Here is a 26,047-nt window from a genome sequence, read left to right as displayed (position 1 = left end):
TTAGATCTTTCATTTAAAATATATTTATTTCCTTTTTTCAAAGCAATATTAATTGTGTTATTTTTAAATTTGGCGGTTAAAGTTAGCCCCAACGATCTGGCAACGTCACTCGCTTCGCTTCGATGCGCAGCGAACAATGTTGCCAGATCGTTGGTTAGCCCAGTTTTACACCATTATCCTAGTGGAAGTTGGTTTTAATCTATGATTAGTACTCTGCGGTGACATCGGATGGCGCTGTACGCAAGGTACAATTTAATAAGGTAGAGTTGGCCATCTCTATCCTTCCTTGTCTCTGGTCAATGTGACAATTTTTGTCTATGGATGTTTAAACACGTTCTTAGCATCGAATCGCATCGAATACAAAGTCCACAATAATGAGGACATTGACTCTGAGCAATTTCTCTTATTTTGGGAGGTGTACATCAAACATTTTTTTCAGGTGAATATGGGCGTGGTCAGCGAACACAGCAGCTGAGTAGCTGAGCCACATCAGATTTCTGAACGGTATCGCTGGTTTACCACTGAAACTCAGCGCTGGCCGTTTTTAACAGCGCTTTGGTTTGACGTTTAAATGAAAGTGACAGAAAGTAGGTGAAGTCGTGAAGTGAGGTTAATATATTGAGGATAACTTTGTGTGATGTTATTAGCAAGGTTATCCAATACCATTAAGATATTCATATCTAAATCATCATCGTTTAAAAAATAATCCACTACCAAACGTTTATTACGATTTGTATCGACCATTTTTAGCAAACACGTATAATACGGGACTTAACTAATCTAATACTGTCAACCAAGACAGTTTAGACATTTAATGCATAATATGTCAAAAACATGATGTGTAGAAATACCGTACAGCGACCAGAAACATGCTGCTTATCATCATACTCATTACAAAAGCTGCTTTTTTACATCAGCTGTGTCCGCTGACTGCGCCCTATATTTTGTGTTTTGACAGTTTCTAATTGTCAATTCAAAGTTTCTATTTTCAAGTGTTCCGGTGTTACCAACTGCTACATACCTATTTCCCTACATTGCCAAAATTTATTTTATTTTTGTTAAAAAAAAGGATAAAAACGCGAATTACAAAAAATAGCATAAAAAACACGTTTCATAAGACTTAAAGCACTCATTCATTAAAAAACTCGTGGCTTCGCCACTCGTTTTTCAAACTTTAATTCGTGCATTTCAAGAGTGTCTTACGAAACTTGTTTTTTAATATACTATTACGTCCAGGACATGTCCAGGACGCAAAAGACTTTTACGTCCAGCTACGACAATCAAATCGTCATGACAATCGAAATCATTTCATTTCATGTTTAAACACAAATTTATAATAGTACATTTGTTCAATATGTGAGGTTAAATCGATGTGACGTTAAGTTTTTGACAGAACATTAAATGAATTCTAAATGTCATTATCTTGAATTTGGTCTTTTTATTAATTTATAACTTTAGAATACGCAGTTTTCGAAAAAATGTTGCTTGATACACGACAAAATAATTATTTGCAATTTTTTGGTGTAGATTTCAAATTTTTTCTGCCATTTTTAAACGAGTTATGGCGTCATCGATATTTTTTTTCAATGGCAAGCTCCCATTTTTATTGCGGAATATGAAAGAGGATTTTTTTCTGAATCTAGTATAGTCTATATTAATATTGGTTATATGAGAAAATGTTCGAGAAAAATTACTTTAAAGTTCAATTACTTCAAATTAGTATAATGATAAAAATAGCAGTAGCCATGAGTAACTATGGTAACCAATTATTCTAAACAATTCCCTGAGTGTCAAAAACTGATTAGTAAAGCTTCTTAAAGTGTGGTGCCGCGCCATCTTGTTGGAATAACTGCCGTTGGAATTGAGTTGTGTCAACATTATCGGGATGGAAGGAATGACATCGCTTTGAAAAAATTTAAACATCTCTTTCCACTTAAGGTGTCCTCAAATCTTTTGCGGATATTGGGTGACGACTTTCTTGGCTAATTTGGATTTTGGGTAGCGTAATACCGACAACTTTGTCTATTTATTTGTCCACTCAATGTAAATGTCCCTTCGTCGAAAAAATTATGTTTTTGACAAAGTCCTCGTCATCGTAGCAAAATTGTTGTTGCAAAAACTACGATTCATTGATCGTGAATCAGGTTTACTTTATGGGAATGATATTTTGCCTGTTTTAAAATTTTATGAACCGTTGATTTACTAATGTCGAAATTAGACCCAATACTCCTTATAGTAACATGAGGGTTTTCTTGCCCAGCCAAAACCACAATTTGTTGAACTTCCCTTGCAACATTTAGTAGGCCAGACTTCGAGAAATGCTTGGAGAGATGGCCATACTGTTTAAATTTAGTCAAAACTAGGCTCACCATACTTTGGCTAATGAGTTGGCGATCAGGATATGTTGTATTAAAGCGGTCAACTACTTACTAAATCAGTTTTTGACACTTAGGAAATTGTTTAAAATAATTGGTTACCATAGTTACTCATGGCTACTGCTATTTTTTTTCTGCGCTTATAATCGGCTTGATTTCATTTAAATTTTATTTTTCAATTTTTGTCATATTATTTTGCTGAGGGTCATTGAAAAACAGTGCGACAAAGGGGCCTTAGTCACTTGGTCGACCTGACATGACCCTCTTTAATCGGAACTGCCTTTTTATAATTTTCTCTATTAGTACATATATTATATCTTATCCGATTAATAAACATTATTATTATTATTATTATTATTTTCATCATGTCAACAAATCTGAAATAGTTAAACTTTAAAGTAATTTTTCTCAAAAATTTTCTTATGTAAGCAATATTAATATTAACTGTAATAGATTTAGAAAAAAATCTTCTTGCATATTCCGTTATAGCAATGAGGGATTGTCATTTGAAAAAAATACCGATGACGTCATAACTCGCTTAAAAATAGCGGAAGAAATTTAAAATCTACAGCAAACAATTGCAAAAAATTTAAATCTTTAGACCCGTTTCAGGAATTTTTTCATAAACCGTTTATAATGATTTTATCGCCTATATCCGTTACTTTACGGACACACTGTATGTTAATCTAAAGCCAAAAGTTAATATTTTATGATAGGATTAAAAGAACTTGGGGATTGGTAACAAAATTTCTAGAAAAAAATAGTTAATAAAAATTCTTCAACTCATATTCAATAATTACTTTGAAGATTTTGTTAGATTTACATCCTTTTTAGTACAATTCATAAAGATCTCATCATTTCAAGTGCATATTTAAAAGTCTTATTAGCATATTTTATTGTATATTAAGTGTAAAATGTGCTTTTAAGATGAGCAATGCTTTGAGATGTTAATTTTATATAACGTATAAAGGATAAAGAAAACATTGAAAGACCAATCCCACCAACCAACCCAATCCAACCTTTGTTACCAGAAATAGAGCAGAGGTACTTGAGATTACGTTCAGCTCAATCATATTAAGCTCCTGGAGAAAACCTCCTGGAGGGATCAGATTGAAATAGCCACGGAGCAGATCTCTATGGCAGTTCGGTCAGCCTACCATAGTAGCAGTCCACTGAAGATGAAAAGTAATAATCGAGGCACACCCTGGTGGAACGAGTCTCTTAGCTCCGAAGGACAAGAGGTTCGGAAGATTTTTAACCGGGCCAAGACATTAGGTAAATGGGAGCAATATAAACAAGCTCTAACGAATTACAGCAAAAATATTCGTACGGCATAAAGACAGTCTTGGAGGAGGTTTTGTGACGGAGTGAAAGACAAACCCAGCAGTGCAAAAATTCACAAGATTCGCGCTAGAGATGCGGAATTGCCCATGGGCTCACTTAAGCGGCCTAAAGGTAGTTTTTTGTAATTCGCGACGGTAACGAAAGCTCTAACAGTACTCAAACGGGTGCTGTAATGAGACTCCTTACAGCATCCGATGCTGTAATGAGATTTTAGTAACATTTTATGGAACCAGTTCAAGTTGGTGTCATTGGGTCATTAATTTTTCTAGTTGTCAATGTGACAATTTTTGTCTATGGATGTTTAAACACGTTCTTAGCATCGAATACAAGGTCCACAATGATGAGGACATTGAACTTTGAGGAATTTCTCTTATTTTGGGAGGTGTACATGAAACATTTTTTTCAGGTGAATACATTTTGTGTATTGACAGTTTCTAATTGTCAATTCAAATTTCTATTTTCAAGTGTTACGGTATTACCAACTGGTACATACCTATTTCCCTACATTGTCAAAATTTATTTTATTTTTGAGAAAAAAAAAGGATAAAAACGCGAATTACAAAAAATAGCATAAAAAACACGTTTCATAAAACTTAAAGTACTCGTTCATTAAAACAACTTGAATTCGTGCATTTCAAGCGTGTCTTACGAAACTTGTTTTTTAATATACTATTACGGACTCCAACAGAGCCTCGTTAGAGCTTCTCATGCAGACTCACTTCCTAGGAAGCTTGATGATGGGGACTAATAATGTCACAGCGGGCTATCCCTGCATGGCAAAGCGCCCCTCAAATACGGATTGGAGTGTGGCTAGAAAAGTCGACACTTGCACATCCGTCGCAGTTTATTTTCCCAAAAGATCTGAATGATTTTGAGCATTGGACTGCACGGCGAAATTTGATAACGTTATCTATTGGGGTATAATAGATCTTTAGGATCGTGGTGCAAGGTTGGTAGGTCCGCCTACCTGATAAGTAATCTATGTAATGTAATGTAATGTAGCCGCTAACAGAAAAATGACCAACTCTTAAATATGGAGAACGACTCCAAGGACAACAATAATAAAGTATACTAGGGATGATTATTTAAAAACCTTGTAAACGTGGAAATTTCTGAATGTAATGCAAAGACAACAACAAAAAGAACTCTACAATGAACCCCATGAATTACACACCTTTTCATCAATACTAAGCATTGATGAAAAGGAATGCCATTAAGGTGCTAAAACTCGGAAAAGGGATCTTTTGGTCAATAGGCTACCGAACCTATTCCAAATAATATCCTAGTGAAAAGGAAGTGATACCATCAAAATGGAATTAGTATATAACATTTCCTTATTGTAAGAAGATAAAAAAATTATGTATGAGTTACAGTGGTGTATCTTTTTTCAGTAATGATTATAATTTTTGTATATACATATAAAATAATAATAAAAAAAGAGTAACTATTTACGATCAAGCAAATATTTTAGACCGCCTAAGAGTGTCATATTGATGGCATGGATAGCATATTTGTAGACTTTTACCAGGCATCACGTGATCCTATTGACAGGTATTATTTGTACCGCATCCTGAGTGAGTTTAAGATCTAAGTTTTGAGCCTTAAATCTTATAGGCTGGGCAGTGACGCTTCGGAAGCATTATCACTACTTCCATCACCGACCAGCTCAACTTCTCCCCTTTGCTCCGAGACCGCGCTTTAAGGCACTTTTTCGAAGTAATCTCTTTGTTTACTGTGTTTCAACAGGACACTTTATCTTAAGCCGCGTCCGGGGAAACAGGTGGAGGTTCTTTGATATACCAAAGATCTTCCTTCTTCTTTTCACAACCGCCTCAGGTGCAGATGTATCTCACAGAGACCAGAGCTCATCATTTCAACGGAGATCTCCCCTCGCCTTAAGGTATCGGTTCTGATACTGGATCGTCAACGTGTGTAAATTAAAACAAAAATAAGAGGGAAGCTATTTTGTCCCAACTTGGATTCTCCTTCTACAGGTTTCCAATTTTTAGCTGTTCAATTCAAATGTCTCTCAGTTCGTCTTTCTTTCCAGACGGTCGGTGTTAGGGTGGCGGTGCCGCATCCGTTTCCCTTTTCTTCTCTCTTAGTATACTGATCATAAAACTAATTACTTTTAGCCAAACTGTTTCGCTGGCTATCTTACAGTCAGCAATGGTGTTGCCGATTTCTGCACCAGCAAGTCTCCAGTCGCTTTCCAACAGTGACACTTGAACAAATGTGCTCAACATCATCATATTCGGCATCCGCATAAAGAAACGTGGAACTTCTCCTTTTATCATCTATAGATATTTCTGGAAGTGACAATGAGTGGAGTAGAAATTCACTTCGCCGTGTTTTTGTACAACATAATGGAGTCTGCGTTTAGAGTAAGTTGACCTTCCATAATTTTCCATTAGCCGAGTTAGCTCGAGTTAGTATTAAAGTGTCTCTTACAATTAGATTCTCGCCTAATTTGTTTTTTACCATAAGAACGTTATTTTTCACTAACTAGAAACAAAGATCTTAACGATTAAAAACTATATATTTTTTGTGAATTCTTGTATACATCAAAAAAAGAAAAACACTTAATCGGACACAACTTTTAAATTACCAACATTTGCTATTATTTATTCAAAAAACAATAAAGTAAAGTGTATTTTAGTGTTGATTTTTTTATGTGAATAATAAGTAATAAAATTTCACAAAGTCTAACTACCTTTAATTTGTTTCTTAAATTAACGAGAACACCTGTCGCTATGAACAAAATTCTCGTTAGTTTACAACAAGGTTTAATACGCGGAAAATTATCTAGAAACTATAAAAATGGTACTTTTTATAGTTTTTTTGGTATACCTTATGCAAAACCACCTCTTGGAAAATTACGATTTAAGGTAATTAAATTTAATTTTATATTTATTACACCAATTATTATTATTAAATAGAATCCTGAACCACCTGAACGTTGGATTGGAACTTTAAACGCAACTACTGAAAAAGATGGGTGCATTTCAAAAAATATTTTCACACGCAAACTTGAAGGCTCTGAAGATTGTCTTCATTTAAACGTTTATACCCCCAATTTAAATAACTCTCAATCATCTTCATTAAAACCTGTTATAGTTTTCGTTCACGGACACGGTTTGGTTGCTGGAAATGCAAAAACCGAACTTCACGGTCCAGATTTTTTTTTAACTGAAGACATTGTTCTAGTAACGGTTTGTTATCGATACGGAGCATTTGGGTTTTCATACCTTGAAGATCAATCATTGGGAGTAAACGGAAATCAAGGTATTAAAGATGTTGTAATGTCCTTAAAATGGGTACAACAAAATATTAGGAATTTTTGTGGGGATCCAAATAATGTTACGCTTTTCGGAGCTAGTGGTGGAGCTGGTATTGCACATCATATTATGTTATCATCGTTGTGTAATGGGATGATACATAAATTAATTCTTCACGGTGGATGTAGTTTAAGTTTATGGGCAACTAGTAGAAAAGATTCTTTAACAAAACTCGGGGAAGAGTTAAAATTTGTTGGTGAAAATGAAAAAAGATTATTGGAATTTTTACAAACGAAATCCGCTATTTCGATTTATGAAGGTCAAAAAAAAGTTTTGGCTAATTCAGTATTTATTTGTTTTAGGTATTTATTGTTTTTGTACAAACATTTTTGTTTTTAGATTATTTCTCCGAATGTTCAAAAACATTTCTTTCCTATAATTGAAAATCAGTTAAATAATTCAGTTCTTACGGAAGATCCCAAATTGATTATATCGAAAGGAAATTATACAAAAGTACCTATTCTAATGGGACATACATCGGATGAAGGTTTTATATTTGGGAAGGAAGCAGAAAGAAGATTTAAAGAAAATTCAGGTGTTATTACTAATTTAGATGATTTAGTTCCATATAATTTAAAAGACTCAAAAGGGATAATTGAGAAAATTAAAAAATTTTATTTTAACGGAAATTATCCAAAAGAGAAAGATCTATATAAATATTTACAAGTATGTACTTAATTCCTACTTCCATGATTCTTCTAAAAAAGATGTAAAACATGTTATATTTTAGGTTAAAAGTGATATATATTGTGCGCATCCACTACAAACCGCAATTAAAGCCCATTTAATCACTCAATCATTACCAATTTACTTTTTTAAATTTGCTTTTCATGGAAAATTAAATCTCTATAAAAAAATACAAGGGGTAACAAAACCGGTTGCTTCTCACAGCGATGAACTCTGTTATTTATTTAGAATGTTTGGAAATCCAGAAGTCGAAGAAAACAGTGATGAAGATTTAACAATAAAACGTATGGTTAAACTTTGGACGAATTTTGCAAAATTCGGAAATCCTAATGGCAAAAATATTAATGATGATTTAATTAATGTTCAGTGGGATCCAGTGGAATTAAATAAATTTAATTATTTATGTATTGATAAAGAGTTAACAGCCGGAGTAAATCCCGATGAAGATGGAGTGAAATTCTGGGAAGATTTTTATAAAGATAATAATTAATTTTATTTTGTAAAATTAAATGTTTAAATTTACTTACAACTTTATCAACAATTTATTTGTTTTAATCATAATTTTATAAAATACCATTTATGTTGTAATTAACTGGAGTTGCCTACATTCAACTTTCTCGCATTTTTATATGAAACTAATAACGTTTGCCATAATCCATCAATAGGCGATGAAATGTTAAACAATAACACTACATCTACTCGGAGTCGATTCTTCGCGTAATCAGAACTGAGAGAAGTTTTATAAAAAAAATTTCAAACGTTAATGGACACTTACTATGTAATGCATGAAAATAGATCGAGAGATAATGGAGAGTAGAAGGTTTCCGTCTTCCATTAGTAACTACCGTATTTTCTCGAATCTTATCCGCACTCGAATCTAATCCGCACCCCGATTTTAAAAATGCATAGTGGTAAAAAAATTTAGTTTGCGAATGTAATCCGCATCTTTTTTTGAGCAATTCGACAACACTAAAACGATGCGAGGCTTGTTGTTAACCATAAATATATATTTTTTCTGTTGACTGACGCTGATGCACCTAAAGAAACCTTGCTTACGACGAGTTTTTATTAGACTAGACTTTAAATTTACCAAGCCAGAACATATTGGAAAATAAATATAATTTTAAAAATAAATAGTAATGCCTAGCACGAATGAGAGTAACGTTGCGGCTGTTGCGGAAAGACCAGGTAGCTATTGCAGACTGAGGCATCGTGCAAAAAATTTACCGGGCCAAAGAAGAGACGATTTCATGAAATTGACAAGGCAGTTTTCTAGTTCTCTCAAGAAAAACGAAAGGAGGGACTAAAAAATTTTTAATACTAGCTGTTCGCGCCACCCTTAAACTATATATTTGTCACTGCGCGAATTTGTATGCGCCGTAATGATAAATCTCAGCGAAGAGATTTTTATCTCTCTTTCGATCGAACGGTGGTTGCGAGCACATCTCTTACCTCCACTACAATAATTATTTCACGTAAGCTCTATATTATTTATTTTATACATCATTCTTTCGTCAATTAGATTACAATTATTATTTATATAAATTCTTTTTCTTTATTAAATACTTCACTCAGCACCTATTTAAATTTTTGTACCCGGTTTTTTTTACCGCGCGTTAACATTTGGTCCTTCGAGCCGGATGGCAACGACGATTTCGGATTTTTTTCATTGTTTTCTGGTGATTGCTAGCCTTTCTTATCGCTAATTATCATTCAATTTTTCCGTTATCGAGTCCATTATTCACATTTGGTCGCCATCCGTTCTTTCAAAAACCACTTTTTTTCACGGTTATCGATTCATCAAAACCAACTTGGTGCACATCTGGTTACCTGAAAAAAGTGGTTACGGCTATTTTAGTCATTTGCAAACAAGAATTATTTTCTTCACTTATTTTATTTTTAAACTTATTGTTAGAATACGTAATTATACATCAGTTTATGAAGTTACAATTTTTCTTAATTTATTTTTTGTCGAGGATTTCTATTTTTTCTTTCTTTTCTATCTTTATTATTAAAGAATTTAATTTTTTATTTTTTTCTTCTTTTTCTTTAAAGGGAAATTTATTAATTACTCATTAATTTGCCTTTAGAATTTTTTTTTTTTTTGCGATTGTTTACGCAAGTTTTCATTCCCTTTGGAATCTTTATTTTTCATATATTTGTCTGCTCGATTTTTTGACGATTTCTTGTCCCTCATCATCATGAGGGAAAAGAAAAAGAAAAGAGAAGAAAAAAAAACTCATTCAATCATGAGTGATAAACTCGCTAAGTTAACCTTAAAACGCAATATATTCATTAATCAAATAACTGAAACGTTCATATATGGACGTGCCTTACCTACTAACCCTTCCGATCCTATGCAAAATCAAATTTTTGCTGAAAGAGCCAATGATGTTTCGCAAATCTACGATGATTTTAAGGCCGCACACAATTCCATTATTGGCCTGGTTGAAGAAGTCGACTTCGATGCCCAAGATGCTATTCGTAAAAAGGTGGATTCAGAATATTATCAAATCAAAGCTTTATTACATAATCTGTCAGATCTACCGACATCCACGATTTCTTCTCCGATAACTGCAACACCTAAATTAAACAAACTTCAACTTCCAACATTTGATGGTAATTACAAAGAATGGCATACCTTCTTCGACTTGTACAAAACCATGGTTCACGAAAACACATCTCTATCGCCAATAGCCAAGTATCAATACCTGCTTACTTCCTTAAAAGGAGAAGCCTTCAATCTTTTAAAAGGCTTTCCGGTCACCAATGACAATTACGAAATCGCCTACAACGCTTTAAAGGGACGTTACCAAAACAAGAGGCATCTAGCCACCCTTTACTTCCATGAAATCTTAAACTTAAAACCTATTAAAGAGGAATCTTCAAAATATTTTAGAACGTTGATAGATACCTTTAAAGAAAATACAGAAGGTTTTCGTATGTTGGGTTTCCCAGTCGATAATTGGGATTTTCTATTATTTAATTTGCTCTTGCTGAAACTAGATACGCAAACTAAAACCACTTTTGAATCAGAGCACACTTCTTTTGAGATTCCAACATATCCTCAGTTGATGGATTTTCTAGAAAAAAGAGCGAAAGCATTAGATTCTGTTGTATTAACATCCAACGAAAAACCTTTCATGAATCGTATAAAGAATAATCCTAGAGAGAAAGTCACAAATCTAAAGCTTGAGACAAATTCGATTTCTCCTAAATGTTTATTATGCAAAGAATCACATCCAATTTATCGTTGTGCAACTTTCAACGCCAAATCATCTGCTGAACGTCTATCGATAGCAAGAGAACATAACTTGTGCCGTAACTGTCTAAGTTCCAAACATACAACTCAAAATTGTGCATCTTCCCATAGATGTCGCATGTGTCAACAACATCATCATACATCTCTTCACTTTGATACTAAAAAACCTTCTTCAGTTCATGTGGGTACCTCGTGGAACATCAAACAGCCGTTAAATCAAAACGAACATCAACGAGTAATCTTACCATTAGCATTTGTGAAAATTAAAGATCGATTTGGACAGTCTCACTTCGTACGAGCCTTAATTGATTCGGGCAGTATGTCCAACTTTATCACCGATAAATTGTCAAAAAAATTACGTCTTCCTCGTTCATATCACTCTTCTTTAGAGATAAGAGGACTCAACTCCATGACATCCATATGCAACAAAGGCTCCGTTCAATGTCATGTTCAACCGATTCAACATTCCGAACCATCCTTAGACTTCAAAGCTCTCATAACACCTAGTATTTGTTCCCATCAACCTTCAGTACAATCCATTATTAAAGCTTATCCTCATCTTAAACATTTAAACTTCACTCCTGAACCCGATTGCAATTCCATGGAAGTGGATCTCCTACTTGGCGCAGAATTGGTTCCACAAGTTTTCCTCAGCGGACGCATTCAAAACAAACCCAATGATCCTGTGGCTTTAGAATCCATTTTCGGTTGGATTTTGATTGGAAAATCTTCTATTTCATCAACAACATCTACATGCCTATCAACTACCGACGCTTTCTTAGATGAATCCCTTCCAAGATTTTGGGAACTTGAATCAATTCCAAGAAGTTCTACTTTAACTTTGGAAGAGAATCAATGTGAAAATCATTTTAAGCAAAATTATGTAAGAACTGAAGCTGGAAGATTTATTGTTTCACTTCCTTTCAAAAACCAAGAACCCATACTGGGTAGTTCTTATCAATCAACGTTAAAACGATTCACTTCTTTAGAAAACAGATTATTGAAAAATCTGTCCCTAAAAAACGATTATGTCAATTTTATGAAAGATTACCTGGATTCAGGGCACATGTCGCTTATCGCAAATCCTGAAGTGTCTTCGAAATCCGTTTATTATATTCCTCACCATTGCGTACTACGGCCAGAAAGCGCCTCCACCAAACTTCGTGTGGTTTTCGACGCCTCGTCTGTTACTTCCAATGGTCACTCATTAAATGATGCTCTTTTAATTGGACCTAAATTACAACAAGATATCGTTAAAATTTTATTGAAATTTAGATGTTTTCCATTCGCATTTACATGTGATATAAAGCAAATGTACAGGCAAATTCTAATTTCACCGAAAGATAGAGATTTCCAACGAATTCTATGGCGATTTTCACCTGATGAATCAATAAAAGAATATGTTCTAAACACAGTTACTTACGGTGTCTCATCTGCTCCATTTTTGGCACTTCGAACGCTTATTGAACTTGCACATCTTTACAAGCATGAATTTCCATTGGCTTCAAAGGCTGTACAAAACAATGTCTATATTGATGACATCGTCACTGGCGCTGCATCCATTGAAGAAGCTTGCCAACTACAGCAAGAATCAATAGATCTTTTAAAAAAGGGAGGATTTGAGCTCAGAAAATGGGCAAGTAACTGCTCCAATATCCTGCAATCAGTATCAAAAGATGACTTACAACATCCAGTTTCAATGGACTACGATGAAATCAGCTATATCAAGGTCCTCGGGCTTCAATGGGATCCTGCTACTGATCATTTTTCCTATTCCCATACCAGTCGAAATACTCCTTGTACGAAAAGATCTATCTTGTCAGACATTGCACGTATTTACGATCCGTTGGGATTTCTTACTCCTTGTACTCTGAAAGCAAAACGTTTCATTCAACAATTGTGGCAATTAAAGAGTGGTTGGGATGAAACACCGCCAAACAATATCGTTCAAAATTGGCAAAAGTTTAAAGACAATCTTAAATTTCTTTCAAACTTACGCTTACCTCGCTTAACTATTCCTTTAAAAACTCAGTCAATTCAACTCCATCTATTTTGTGACGCATCACAAGTGGGTTATTGTACTGTTGCTTATCTGCGTTGTCAAAAATCTGATTTATCAATAACAACAACTTTTCTTTGCGCCAAATCACGAGTGGCTCCATTAAAATCAACTTCCATTCCCCGATTGGAACTTTTGGCAGCTGTTTTACTTGTCAATCTCTTGGAGAATCTAAAAGAAATTTTATCGCCTCAAATTAATTTTGATTCAATTACCGCCTGGTCAGATTCACAAGTTACCTTAGCTTGGATTGCATCATTATCCTCTCGATGGAAAATCTTTGTCGCCAATCGAGTCAATTACATTCAGGAAATTTTACCATCGTCTTCTTGGAGATACGTACCTTCATTGGAAAACCCTGCCGATTGTGGTTCAAGAGGTCTTTTTCCTGAAACCTTAATCCCATTACAACTTTGGTGGGAAGGTCCCTCGTGGCTCCGATGTCCTCCAAAAAATTGGCCAGCTCATCGTCGCATCAATCCTGAAATAAAAGAGATACACAATGAACAAAGAGTTCTTCAAGTTAATTCTACTGAGGTGCAAACTCACATTTTATCCACTCTTCTCAATAAGTTTTCTTCTATCAACAAAATCAAACGTATCCTTGCATACATGTATCGTTTTATTCTTCATTGTCAAAAACAAAAACGATATTATTCTCTAGTTTTATCTCCCTTTGAGATTCAAAACTCACTCCATATTCTTATTCGATTTATTCAAAATCAGCATTTTGCTACACTTTTCACTGCTATCAAAGAAAATAAACCATTGTTAAAACCATATCGTCAATTGGCTCCTTTTGTCGATCGAGACAAGCTTCTCAGGGTGGGTGGTAGATTAAAAAACGCAACACTACCGTTCGATCATAAACACCCTGTGCTATTACCTAAAACATCACGTTTAAGTGAACTAATTGTGCAAGATATTCATCAAACTTACCTACATCCGGGACCAAGAACTTTACAATCTATCGTACTACAACATTTTTAGATAATATCATCTCGACAAGTGATCCAACGTGTCATCTCCAAATGCATACGATGCTTCCGATGTAAACCAAGGTCCTACGCCCCATTTATGGCGGATCTTCCCTCTTGTCGAGTGGCTGATGTGAGGGCATTCTCTACCGTCTCTGTGGATTTTGCTGGCCCTATCTACACGACATTGAATCGCACTCGAGGCTCCCGGTCTGTTAAGTCGTATTTTTGCGTATTTGTCTGCACGTCCACCAAGGCTATTCACCTCGAATTAGTTACAGATTTAACCACTGAAGCATTCATAGCCGCATTACGTCGATTCATAGCACGAAGAGGTCGATGTTCTTTAATCCTGTCGGACCAAGGGACTAACTTTGTTGGAGCGAACAATAAATTAAAAGAGATGGCAGAAGCTTCGGGAACACGTCTAGGACTCCATTGGATTTTTCATCCACCTGGTGGACCTCACTTTAATGGTCTCGCTGAAGCAGGCGTGAAATCAGTAAAGTCCCATTTGCTTCGAGTTATTGGAGATCAACGTCTTACGTTCGAGGAGGTCTACACCGTCCTCACCCAAATAGAGGCTGTGCTCAACTCCAGGCCCCTCACACCGATATCGAGTGATCCAAACGATCTTCAGCCACTGACACCAGGTCATTTCTTATGTTTAGAACCACTAAATAGTTTAATTTCAGAACCAGACTACACAAAGGTTCCCCTAAATCGATTGGATCGATGGAAGCTCCTCCAACGCATGCTCCAGGACTTCTGGAAGAGATGGACCATGGAGTACTTATCCACTCTTCAAGCAAGATCCAAATGGACCTCACCAACTCCAATTCCTACTGTCGGTGATCTGGTCATCGTAAAAAATGAACAACTTCCACCTTTGAAATGGGAGATGGGGCGAATCACACAGCTCCATCCTGGCGACGATGGTGTGATTCGTGTTGTAACAATTCGAACCAAGAACGGACTGTTCACAAGACCAACCATAAAAATCTGTCCACTGCCGGCCAACGAAACTAAAGTTCCTAAACCTTAAAATTGTTAATTCTTTCTTTATTTGTTTATTTTATTATTTTTTTATTATTTTCATTGTTATTTTTTGGCATTGCCTAACTATGTAATTTTTAATTATTAATTATTTCATGTTTGTAAAAAAAGTTCACTTACCTTTTTGTTGGTGGGTGGAATGTTCGCGCCACCCTTAAACTATATATTTGTCACTGCGCGAATTTGTATGCGCCGTAATGATAAATCTCAGCGAAGAGATTTTTATCTCTCTTTCGATCGAACGGTGGTTGCGAGCACATCTCTTACCTCCACTACAATAATTATTTCACGTAAGCTCTATATTATTTATTTTATACATCATTCTTTCGTCAATTAGATTACAATTATTATTTATATAAATTCTTTTTCTTTATTAAATACTTCACTCAGCACCTATTTAAATTTTTGTACCCGGTTTTTTTTACCGCGCGTTAACACTAGCAAAGGTTGGACTGTGGGATTTATGCGCCGAATGATGTTATCGTTGAGGCGCAGAACTACAACTTCCCAAAAGCTCCTAATGATTTACATATCTGGATATGCCACCCAATTACACACTGGAAAGAAGAGGTGTGTGGGAAATTTCTTTATAAACGAGTGGTTGCGAAAAATTGCGCATACCATTGATGCTAGCAGTAACAAGTGATAGGGAAAAATTGCTGTCATTAGTAATATTGAGAAAAAAACCATTCTGAAATCTGAAAGACTTCCCGAATGACGTCCTAGTTAGGGCACAACAAAAAGGATGGATAATGGAAAAGGTGATGATGGTATGATTAGGACAAGTATGGAGTCTTAGACCAGGAGGATTATTAAATAAGGATACTAATTAATCATAGACTGATTGCCCTTGGTTTAGACTTCTTGTCATAATAATAATACCTGGTGGAATAACATCCATACTACAACCTGTGTAGGTACAGCCTGATTCAGAGTAAGCGCCTTATTTTTTTTTAGCCACACTATGGGTACTACTTTCAAAATATTTGGCAGTAATATGTTTTGGGTCATTCTGTACACGATGGTGATGCCACATTTTCAATTGGAAGAATTATTTCAAAATGGCGACTGTCAACTTTTTTTTTTTAAATGGAATGCCAAAATTTTTTTTTTATTATTGAGGTCCTAAAAACATTCTTTATACGATAGTATTTTGTTTTTCTTAAAAATTCATTTCTTTCCCCATCAAAAAGCACACATTTTAATCTAGTAGCGCATGAATGTTTTACACTCGATGTTATTTTTGTTCAAATATCAAGTAGCGCTAGACACAAAAGAAACAATTAAACTTTATTTTGTAATAAACATCTACTTATTTATTTATTTTGACAAAAATAATATCGAGTGTAAAACATTCATGCGCTACTATACTCTGTTTTTAAACCAGGAGGAGTAAACGCGAAAGTCAGATTTACACTAGGAAAAATCACCAGAAAATATCACTAGATATTTTGGCGGTAAATTTAAATCAATAATTGTTATTATTTATTTATTTACTTATTATTGTATTTATTTTCGTTTGTTATCGTCAACACTAAACATACAAATTAACATTGAAGTTATGAGTGTATTTATTTCAAAATATAATAAAGAAGGGTTTAAGAACACAAAATTTACAATAATGACACGAAACTGTCGAATTGTCAATAACCTAACCTTCAAATTCAAAATTGCCTGTGTGTGAACCTTCCTCGCATTCAACCAATCACGTGCAAGGTCAATCTGGTGACAAATTTAAAATACTCCTCCTGGTTTAAAAACAGAGTATAATTGCCAAAGAAAACTTCAAGGTATAATTAATGTTTGTAAACAAAACTAACCTTACCTCACATTCCTTCACGCTATAATTAACATTACAAAAGAAAACTTCACGCTATAATTGCCATTACAAATTGCCAAAGAATACTTCATGGTATAATTAATGTTTGTAAACATAACTAACCTTACCTCACATTCCTTCACGCTATAATTGACATTACAAAAGAAAACTTCACGCTATAATTGCCATTACTAATTGCCAAAGAATACTTCATGGTATAATTAATGTTTGTAAACAAAACTAACCTTACCTCACATTCCTTCACGCTATAATTGACATTACAAAAGAAAACTTCACGTTATAATTGCCATTACAAATTGCCAAAGAATACTTCATGGTATAATTAATGTTTGTAAACAAAACTAACCTTACCTCACATTCCTTCACGCTATAATTGACATTACAAAAGAAAACTTCACGCTATAATTGCCATTACAAATTGCCAAAGAATACTTCATGGTATAATTAATGTTTGTAAACAAAACTAACCTTACCTAACATTCAGCGTCTGAAGACACAGGGCTAAACCCGAAACTTAAAAATATACAACTTAGCGCTGAATAACAATTAAAACTAGAACTAACACTTGCACTAGAACTATACTCTGTTTTTAAACCAGGAGGAGTAAACGCGAAAGTCAGATTTACACTGGAAAAAATCACCAGAAAATATCACTAGATATTTTGGCGGTAAATTTAAATTAATAATTATTATTTATTTATTTACTTATTATTGTATTTATTTTCATTTGTTATCGTCAACACTATACATACAAATTAACATTGAAGTTATGAGTGTATTTGTTTCAAAATATAATAAAGAAGGGTTTAAGAACACAAAATTTACAATAATGACACGAAACTGTCGAATTGTCAATAACCTAACCTTCAAATTCAAAATTCAAAATTGCCTGTGTGTGAACCTTCCTTGCATTCAACCAATCACGTGCAAGGTCAATCTGGTGACAAATTTAAAATACTCCTCCTGGTTTAAAAACAGAGTATAATTGCCAAAGAAAACTTCAAGATATAATTAATGTTTGTAAACAAAACTAACCTTACCGAACATTCCTTCACGCTATAATTGACATTACAAAAGAAAACTTCACGCTATAATTGCCATTACTAATTGCCAAAGAATACTTCATGGTATAATTAATGTTTGTAAACAAAACTAACCTTACCTCACATTCCTTCACGCTATAATTGACATTACAAAAGAAAACTTCACGCTATAATTGCCATTACAAATTGCCAAAGAATACTTCATGGTATAATTAATGTTTGTAAACATAACTAACCTTACCTCACATTCCTTCACGCTATAATTGACATTACAAAAGAAAACTTCACGCTATAATTGCCATTACTAATTGCCAAAGAATACTTCATGGTATAATTAATGTTTGTAAACAAAACTAACCTTACCTCACATTCCTTCACGCTATAATTGACATTACAAAAGAAAACTTCACGTTATAATTGCCATTACTAATTGCCAAAGAAAACTTCATGGTATAATTAATGTTTGTAAACAAAACTAACCTTACCTCACATTCCTTCACGCTATAATTGACATTACAAAACAAAACTTCACGCTATAATTGCCATTACAAATTGCCAAAGAATACTTCATGGTATAATTAATGTTTGTAAACATAACTAACCTTACCTCACATTCCTTCACGCTATAATTGACATTACAAAAGAAAACTTCACGCTATAATTGCCATTACTAATTGCCAAAGAATACTTCATGGTATAATTAATGTTTGTAAACAAAACTAACCTTACCTCACATTCCTTCACGCTGTAATTGACATTACAAAAAAAAACTTCACGTTATAATTGCCATTACTAATTGCCAAGGAAAAGTTCATGGTATAATTAATGTTTGTAAACAAAACTAACCTTACCTCACATTCCTTCACGCTATAATTGACATTACAAAAGAAAACTTCACGCTATAATTGCCATTACTAATTGCCAAAGAAAACTTCATGGTATAATTAATGTTTGTAAACAAAACTAACCTTACCTCACATTCCTTCACGCTATAATTGACATTACAAAACAAAACTTCACGCTATAATTGCCATTACAAATTGCCAAAGAATACTTCATGGTATAATTAATGTTTGTAAACATAACTAACCTTACCTCACATTCCTTCACGCTATAATTGACATTACAAAAGAAAACTTCACGCTATAATTGCCATTACTAATTGCCAAAGAATACTTCATGGTATAATTAATGTTTGTAAACAAAACTAACCTTACCTCACATTCCTTCACGCTGTAATTGACATTACAAAAAAAAACTTCACGTTATAATTGCCATTACTAATTGCCAAAGAAAAGTTCATGGTATAATTAATGTTTGTAAACAAAACTAACCTTACCTCACATTCCTTCACGCTATAATTGACATTACAAAAGAAAACTTCACGCTATAATTGCCATTACTAATTGCCAAAGAAAAGTTCATGGTATAATTAATGTTTGTAAACAAAACTAACTTTACCTCACATTCCTTCACGCTATAATTGACATTACAAAACAAAACTTCACGCTATAATTGCCATTACAAATTGCCAAAGAATACTTCATGGTATAATTAATGTTTGTAAACAAAACTAACCTTACCTAACATTCAGCGTCTGAAGACACAGGGCTAAACCCGAAACTTAGCGCTGAATAACAATTAAAACTAGAACTAACACTTGCACTAGAACTATACTCTGTTTTTAAACCAGGAGGAGTAAACGCGAAAGTCAGATTTACACTGGAAAAAATCACCAGAAAATATCACTAGATATTTTGGCGGTAAATTTAAATTAATAATTATTATTTATTTATTTACTTATTATTGTATTTATTTTCGTTTGTTATCGTCAACACTATACATACAAATTAACATTGAAGTTATGAGTGTATTTATTTCAAAATATAATAAAAAAGGGTTTAAGAACACAAAATATACAATAATGACACGAAACTGTCGAATTATCAATTACCTAACCTTCAAATTCAAAATCAAAATTCAAAATTGCCTGTGTGTGAACCTTCCTCGCATTCAACCAATCACGTGCAAGGTCAATCTGGTGTCAAATTTAAAATACTCCTCCTGGTTTAAAAACAGAGTATAGATTAAAATATTAGGTTCCTTTAGGATGGGGAAAGAAATGAATTTTTAAGAAAAACAAAATACTGTCGTAAAAACAATGCTTTTAAGATCTCAATAATAAAAAAAAAATGTTGGCATTCCATTTAAAAAAAAAAGTTGACAGTCGCCATTTTGAAATAATTCGTCCAATTGAAAATATGATATCACCATCGTGTAGAGAGTGTCCTAAAACATATTACTGCCAAATATTTTGAAAGTAGTACCCATAGTGTGGCTAAAAAAAAATAAGGCGCTTACTCTGAATCAGGCTGTATATGTATATTAACAAACTCGAGAATTAACAAAACCTGGAGCAATTAAAGGAGCTTATGAACTTGTTTAGTGAGTGTAGGCGACATGGAAAACGATCCCTGAAAATTAATATTGTAACTAAACGATAAATTGAACTAGAGGTGTTGTTATATGAAAGGTTTTTTAAAAAAGACCACTTTTCCTCCGTAATTGTTATAAATTAATCAATCCGAAACGTTTCGGGAACACCTCCCATCTTCTGTCTACAAATAGTCACTCGTAATATTATCTATTACTTTATTTTTAATAAATTATTTATATTTATTTAATTAATTTTTTTATTTTTTGTGTGGTTTGAGATTTTTATGGTCTTTTGTTGTAGTTTTTTTGTAGATAATATTACGAGTGACTATTTGTAGACTGAAGATGGGAGGTGTTCCCGAAACGTCTCAGATTGATTAATTAATAACAATTACGGAGGAAAAGTGGTCTTTTTTTAAAAAGCCTTTCAATATTATAACATCATTTAAGAAGTTTTGTATAATCCGAATTGATCCTTATTGATCCGAAGATGACGTAATATGGGAAGAAAATGATACATAAAAATGTAAATATCATTCTAAAACCCTTAATATTAATTATTTTCCAAATTGCAACTATACGATTGTGAATCTAATCCGCACCCGATTGTAATCCGCATTTGATTTTAGAGCACATAAAATTTGTAAAAAAGGTGCGGATTACATTCGAGAAAATACGGTATTAATGCCACTATTAAGAGCGATTGTTAGAGAATAAGATGAGGTGTAAAATAGCTCAAAGATTTCTTTAGGCAACATCATTCTACGTTCCATTCTGCCTGAGAGGCAAGGATGGGTAATTTGACTAGTCTGGATAGTGGGTATTATTGCACAACCTGTTAAACCAACTGGTTTCAAAGTCAAAATTCCATTGGCACATGACCAATAATGCAAGCACACGTGACAGGGGGACTACCAAGCGAGGTTTCAATCAATTAGAAACAGTTTCGCTAACGAACCTAACATATGAAACAGGTTTTCAGTCCGCCAAATGATAATTTATTTGACCATACACAAGACTCTTCGTACACTTAACTTAAATCTAACATTGACATTATTATTTGTTCGCTTTCAATGTGCAGATGTTCAATTTGTTTTCGATATTTCGAGGTTTAGATGCTAATTAACGTTAACGTATATGAGTATCAACAAATGAAATCAGAAACGTTTACTAAAAGAAAGTCGCTTACTAAAAAGTAATTATAGACGATGTTAGCAATGAATGGAATAGACAGGAGAAACTAGGAAAGACTATAAGAGACTAATCGGAAAAGGTGGTGCTGTGCTGGTGTGTGTTCCAGACTAGACGTCGCGCCCTTATTTCTTTATGTAGGTAAAATAATGGCGCGACGTCATTCTGAAACACACCTAGCCGGATTGAATAGAACCCCTTCTCCCCGCATGGTTTATTTCTGTTGGTTTTTAATTTATAATTCGCTTAAATCGCTCTTAAAAATAAGAAACATCATTTTCAAAAACTGAAACCGCGTTGAAATCCACCTAGCCGTTTCCGACATAATCGCATCCTACTAAGCCGCGATTTTCTGTGAAATTACCACCTACTACAGAAACAGGTTACCACCTGTTCAAATTTGAAATGTTTTCGTCAAATAGTTTGCACGGATACTAGTGTAAATGGAGCCACACAGTTAGCGGATAGAAAATAACACACACGATAATGTGGAATAGAAAATAATGTTGCAGAAATGAAATTAGACGTGGATGGCAAATTTTCTGGATATAGGGTGCACAAGCGCAGACTAAAGAGGTATAAAATAATAAGCACAGGACTAGATATACGAGAAATGCTCCATATCCCCTGTTGGATTCACGATCATGTACCAAATAAGTAAAACTAGTCAAGTGTCACAAGAATGCGAAAGATATAAAGTTAGTATGAACAAAGTAAGATGGAATGGGTCTGGAGAGACTATACAGGATGTTCCGGTGACTCGGGGCATAAAATTAACCTCATACACTAGAGCAAAAATGATGACGATTCGTGAAAAAAAATTATTATAAAAGTCTTCAAATGGTCAAGATATGGGCCATCAAACTTCAGAAGTTTTAACACATTTTTCTAAATATTTTCAATACCATTTATGGTAGAGCGTTGAAATTTGGTACAGGGTAAACAAATATCAAGCAAAATCATTGAACCAATTTTGACTTTAATCGGGCGGCGGCAACCATGCTATACAGGCTGTCCCTAAAATTTGTTTGCTCAGAACTTTTTTGTTCGCTCGTAACCCTACATTTATTTTTGTACTTTTTAATAGAAAATTTATTTTAGAGACTTTTATCACTCTTTGAAAATTTTGATAACATTGACCGTTTTCGAGTTATACGCGAAAATATTAAGCTTCGATTTCAATGGTAACACTAAAAAATAAATATCTTCGAAAAAGTCAAGGTTGGCCATGGCAATTAAAAAAACAAATTGAGCTGTCAACTTGCTTATGTCGTTTAAACACAAATGATAGTTTATTGTTAGTTAAGTTTTTATTAATTTTAAGTGTTCAAAATGGAGAGTTACACATTTAGTGAACAAACTGACATGATTTTGACATTAGGGGAATGTAATGGAAACGCCGTAGCAGTCGCTAAGCGTTATCGGGAGAAATTTCCGAATCGCAGAGCGCCCAATCGAAAAATATTTTTAAGGATTGAAACCCATTTAAGGGAAAATGGGACGTTTAAGCCGAAATTTACTAACAACAGCAACGTAAGATCAGTCCGAACACCCGAACTAGAAGAAGATATTCTAGACTACGTAGAAGAAAATACTACAGCTAGTACTTTGGATATGGCGAGGCACTTTTTAACTTCAAAAACAACTGTCTGGAGTGTTCTTCACGAGCAACAGCTTTATCCATTTCATTGTTACAAAGTTCAGGAAGTTCGACTGGCTGATTACCCACTGCGACTGCAATATTGCCAAATAATGCAGCACAAAATTCAAATTGATGATCAGTTTTAAGAAAAAGTGCTTTTTACAGATGAATCCACTTTTTCTAAAGATGGAATCTTCAATTTGAGAAATTTACATAGTTGGGCGGACGAAAATCCAAGATTTAAGAAAACTTGGAAATCACAATGGAGATTTTCTCTTAACGTTTGGGTTGGCATCGTGGGCGATGTAATTATTGGACCCGTTTTCTTGCCATCAAGGCTGGTGAGGATGGACATACATACAGGCGACATTTAAAGGAATTAGATGATTTTTTAGATGACGGTCCTTTAAACACAAGGCAAGCAATGTGGTATATGCATAATGGTGCTCCTGCACATAGCACACAAGCTGTCCAAGAATTTCTGAGGGAACGTTTTCCGGGACGGTGGATTGGACTAGGAGTAGGTGCACCGATAAGTTGGCCCCCCGATCGCCGGATCTTACACCTGTAGATTTTTATTTATGGGGACGCGTTAAATTGCTAATTTACTGCGTTTAAATCAGTTGATCGAAAACGAGTTGATCAACTGAGGTTGCGAATTGTTGATTCATTTGATCAACTTCGAACTGTGATCGATGTTCTCCGCAGAGTGCGCTTTAATTTAAGACGGCGATATCAGGCGTGCATTGATGCCGGCGGGAGTGTTTTTAAACATCTGCTTTAGTATTTTTTTGTTCTTTTTTATTTATTACTATTTGTTTACAATTTTATTGTTCTTGTTAATATTTTTGTTAGAATTGTTGCTATTTTCTTGTTTGTTGTAACCGTGAAAATTAAATTTATTGTTTTGGAAATTACATTCTTTTATTCAACTAAAATAAATTAACACTGGATTTAACTATGTCTGCACTTAGAAATGTATGCAAATAATGGTTATTAGCTCAGTTCGTTTTTGAATTGTCATCGCCAACTCAGATCTTGCGGAATATGTTTCCTTTTTTTGTTTGTTACGATTGAAATCAAAGCTTAACGTTTTCGCGAATAACTCGAAAACAGTAAATGTTATAAAAATTGTCAAAGAGTGATAATAGTTTCTAAAATAAATTTTCTATTAAAAAGTACAAAAATAAATGTAGGGTTACGAGCGAACAAAAAAGTTCTGAGCAAACAAATTTTAGGGACATCCTGTATAGCATGGTTGCCGCCGCCCGATCAAAGTCAAAATTGGTTCAATGATTTTGCTTGATATTTGTTTACCAAATACCCAATTTCAACGCTCTACCATAAATGGTATTGAAAATATTTAGAAAAATGTGTTAAAATTTCTGAACTTTGATGGCCCATATCTTAGCCATTTGAAGACTTTTATAATAATTTTTTTTCACGAATCGTCATCATTTTTGCTCTAGAGTATATGAGGTTAATTTTATGCCCCGAGTCACCGGAACACCTGTATAGAGAAATTTAGAGTTAGTCTGTTTTATAGTCTGGAAATTTGCTAAGAAATGCAAAAAGAGAAAAGGAAGTGACTTTTATGATGAGTAAAGATATCTCTATTAGAACGCAAACTAGTCTCAGAAAGAATATGGGCACGCTTCCAAAATAAAAATCGGAATAGCCTCTTAATAACAAATGTGTATGCCACGACAAATGATCAAGACACACAAATAAAGGAAATATTTTACAATAGACTATAAACAACTATGCAACAAATAAGGTGCAATTCTAAAAGAAATGGAGTAAGGGAAAAAAAGGAGAAGAAGAAACATCAAAAACCTAAACGCTTACAACAATTTGTTAGCATTACAAATGAGTAATTAATAAAATTAATTCAAGTGCATTTTACTGTTGCATTTTTTTTAAGTTTCAATATAAAGTGGTGAAAGTCCAAGTTCAATAAATTGGTTAATGTAACTGCCTCTAATTTGTTTTCTAAATTAGTCGAGAACATCGCTATGGACGAAGTTATCGTTGATTTACAACAAGGTTTAGTACGCGGAAAATTATCTAGAAACTATAAGAATGGTATATTTTACAGCTTTTATAGCATACCTTATGCAAAACCACCTCTTGGAAAATTACGATTTAAGGTAATTAAATTTAATTTTATATTTATTACACCAATTATTATTATTAAATAGAATCCTGAAGCACCCGAACGTTGGATCGGAACTTTAGACGCAACTACTGAAAAAGATGGGTGCATTTCAAAAAATATTTTAACACGAAAACTTGAAGGTTCCGAAGATTGTCTTCATCTGAATGTTTACACCCCCAATTTAAATAAATGTCGATCATCGCCATTAAAACCTGTTATAGTTTTCGTTCACGGACACGGTTTTGTTGCTGGAAATGCAAAAACCGAACTTCACGGTCCAGATTTTTTTTTAACTGAAGACATTGTTCTGGTAACGGTTTGTTATCGATACGGGGCCTTTGGGTTTTCATACCTTGAAGATCAATCATTGGGAGTAACCGGAAATCAAGGCATCAAAGATGTTGTAATGTCCTTGAAGTGGGTGCAAAAAAATATTACGAGTTTTTGTGGGGATCCGGATAATGTTACGCTTTTTGGAGCTTGTAGTGGCGCTGCTATTGCACATCATATTATGTTATCATCGTTATGTAACGGATTCGTACATAAATTAATTCTTCATGGTGGATGTAGTTTGTGTTCATGGGCAACTAGCAGAAAAGATTCATTAAAAAAACTCGGGGAGGTGTTAAAATTTGATGG

The 26,047-nt window shown here is 34.0% G+C and overlaps 4 protein-coding genes across 5 annotated transcripts in view; all 4 read left to right on the top strand.

Moving 5' to 3' along the window:
- Positions 1-6,408: 6,408 nt before the first annotated feature.
- Positions 6,409-15,490, top strand: LOC111419749 (juvenile hormone esterase-like). Of its 2 annotated transcripts, XR_011640832.1 has the most exons (5): positions 6,409-6,607; positions 6,659-7,342; positions 7,397-7,723; positions 7,788-9,219; positions 14,318-15,490. XR_011640832.1 is itself a non-coding variant. In XM_023052609.2 (4 exons), exons 1-4 carry the CDS (start codon positions 6,473-6,475, stop codon positions 8,232-8,234), a joined length of 1,593 nt encoding a protein of 530 aa, XP_022908377.2. In that variant the 5' UTR covers positions 6,409-6,472; the 3' UTR covers positions 8,235-9,321. The 2 variants fall into 2 exon arrangements, 1 of the variants encoding a protein (XP_022908377.2); XM_023052609.2 differs by lacking the exon at positions 14,318-15,490 and having other exon boundaries at positions 7,788-9,321.
- LOC139430506 (uncharacterized) lies at positions 9,946-14,055 on the top strand. The gene has a single exon (XM_071197575.1). The coding sequence runs from the start codon at positions 9,946-9,948 to the stop codon at positions 14,053-14,055; it is 4,110 nt and encodes a 1,369-aa protein (XP_071053676.1).
- LOC139430505 (uncharacterized) lies at positions 14,446-15,087 on the top strand. Its single transcript, XM_071197574.1, has one exon. It carries the CDS (start codon positions 14,446-14,448, stop codon positions 15,085-15,087), a length of 642 nt encoding a protein of 213 aa, XP_071053675.1.
- Positions 15,491-25,181: 9,691 nt separating the features above from the next.
- Positions 25,182-26,047, top strand: part of LOC111420397 (esterase B1-like) — a 2,418-nt gene continuing 1,552 nt past the window's right edge. The window contains exons 1-2 of the mRNA XM_023053374.2: positions 25,182-25,400; positions 25,452-26,047. The exon at positions 25,452-26,047 is cut by the window's right edge and continues 88 nt beyond it. Coding sequence (XP_022909142.2) covers positions 25,266-25,400; positions 25,452-26,047 — 731 coding nt within the window. The 5' untranslated portion in view covers positions 25,182-25,265. The remainder of the gene's footprint in view (positions 25,401-25,451) is intronic.

The sequence above is a fragment of the Onthophagus taurus genome, chromosome 7 (assembly GCF_036711975.1).
Source record: "Onthophagus taurus isolate NC chromosome 7, IU_Otau_3.0, whole genome shotgun sequence".
Lineage (NCBI taxonomy): Eukaryota > Metazoa > Arthropoda > Insecta > Coleoptera > Scarabaeidae > Onthophagus > Onthophagus taurus.
Note: the sequence above shows the minus strand (reverse complement) of the source record. Positions and strands in the feature narration are given on the sequence as shown.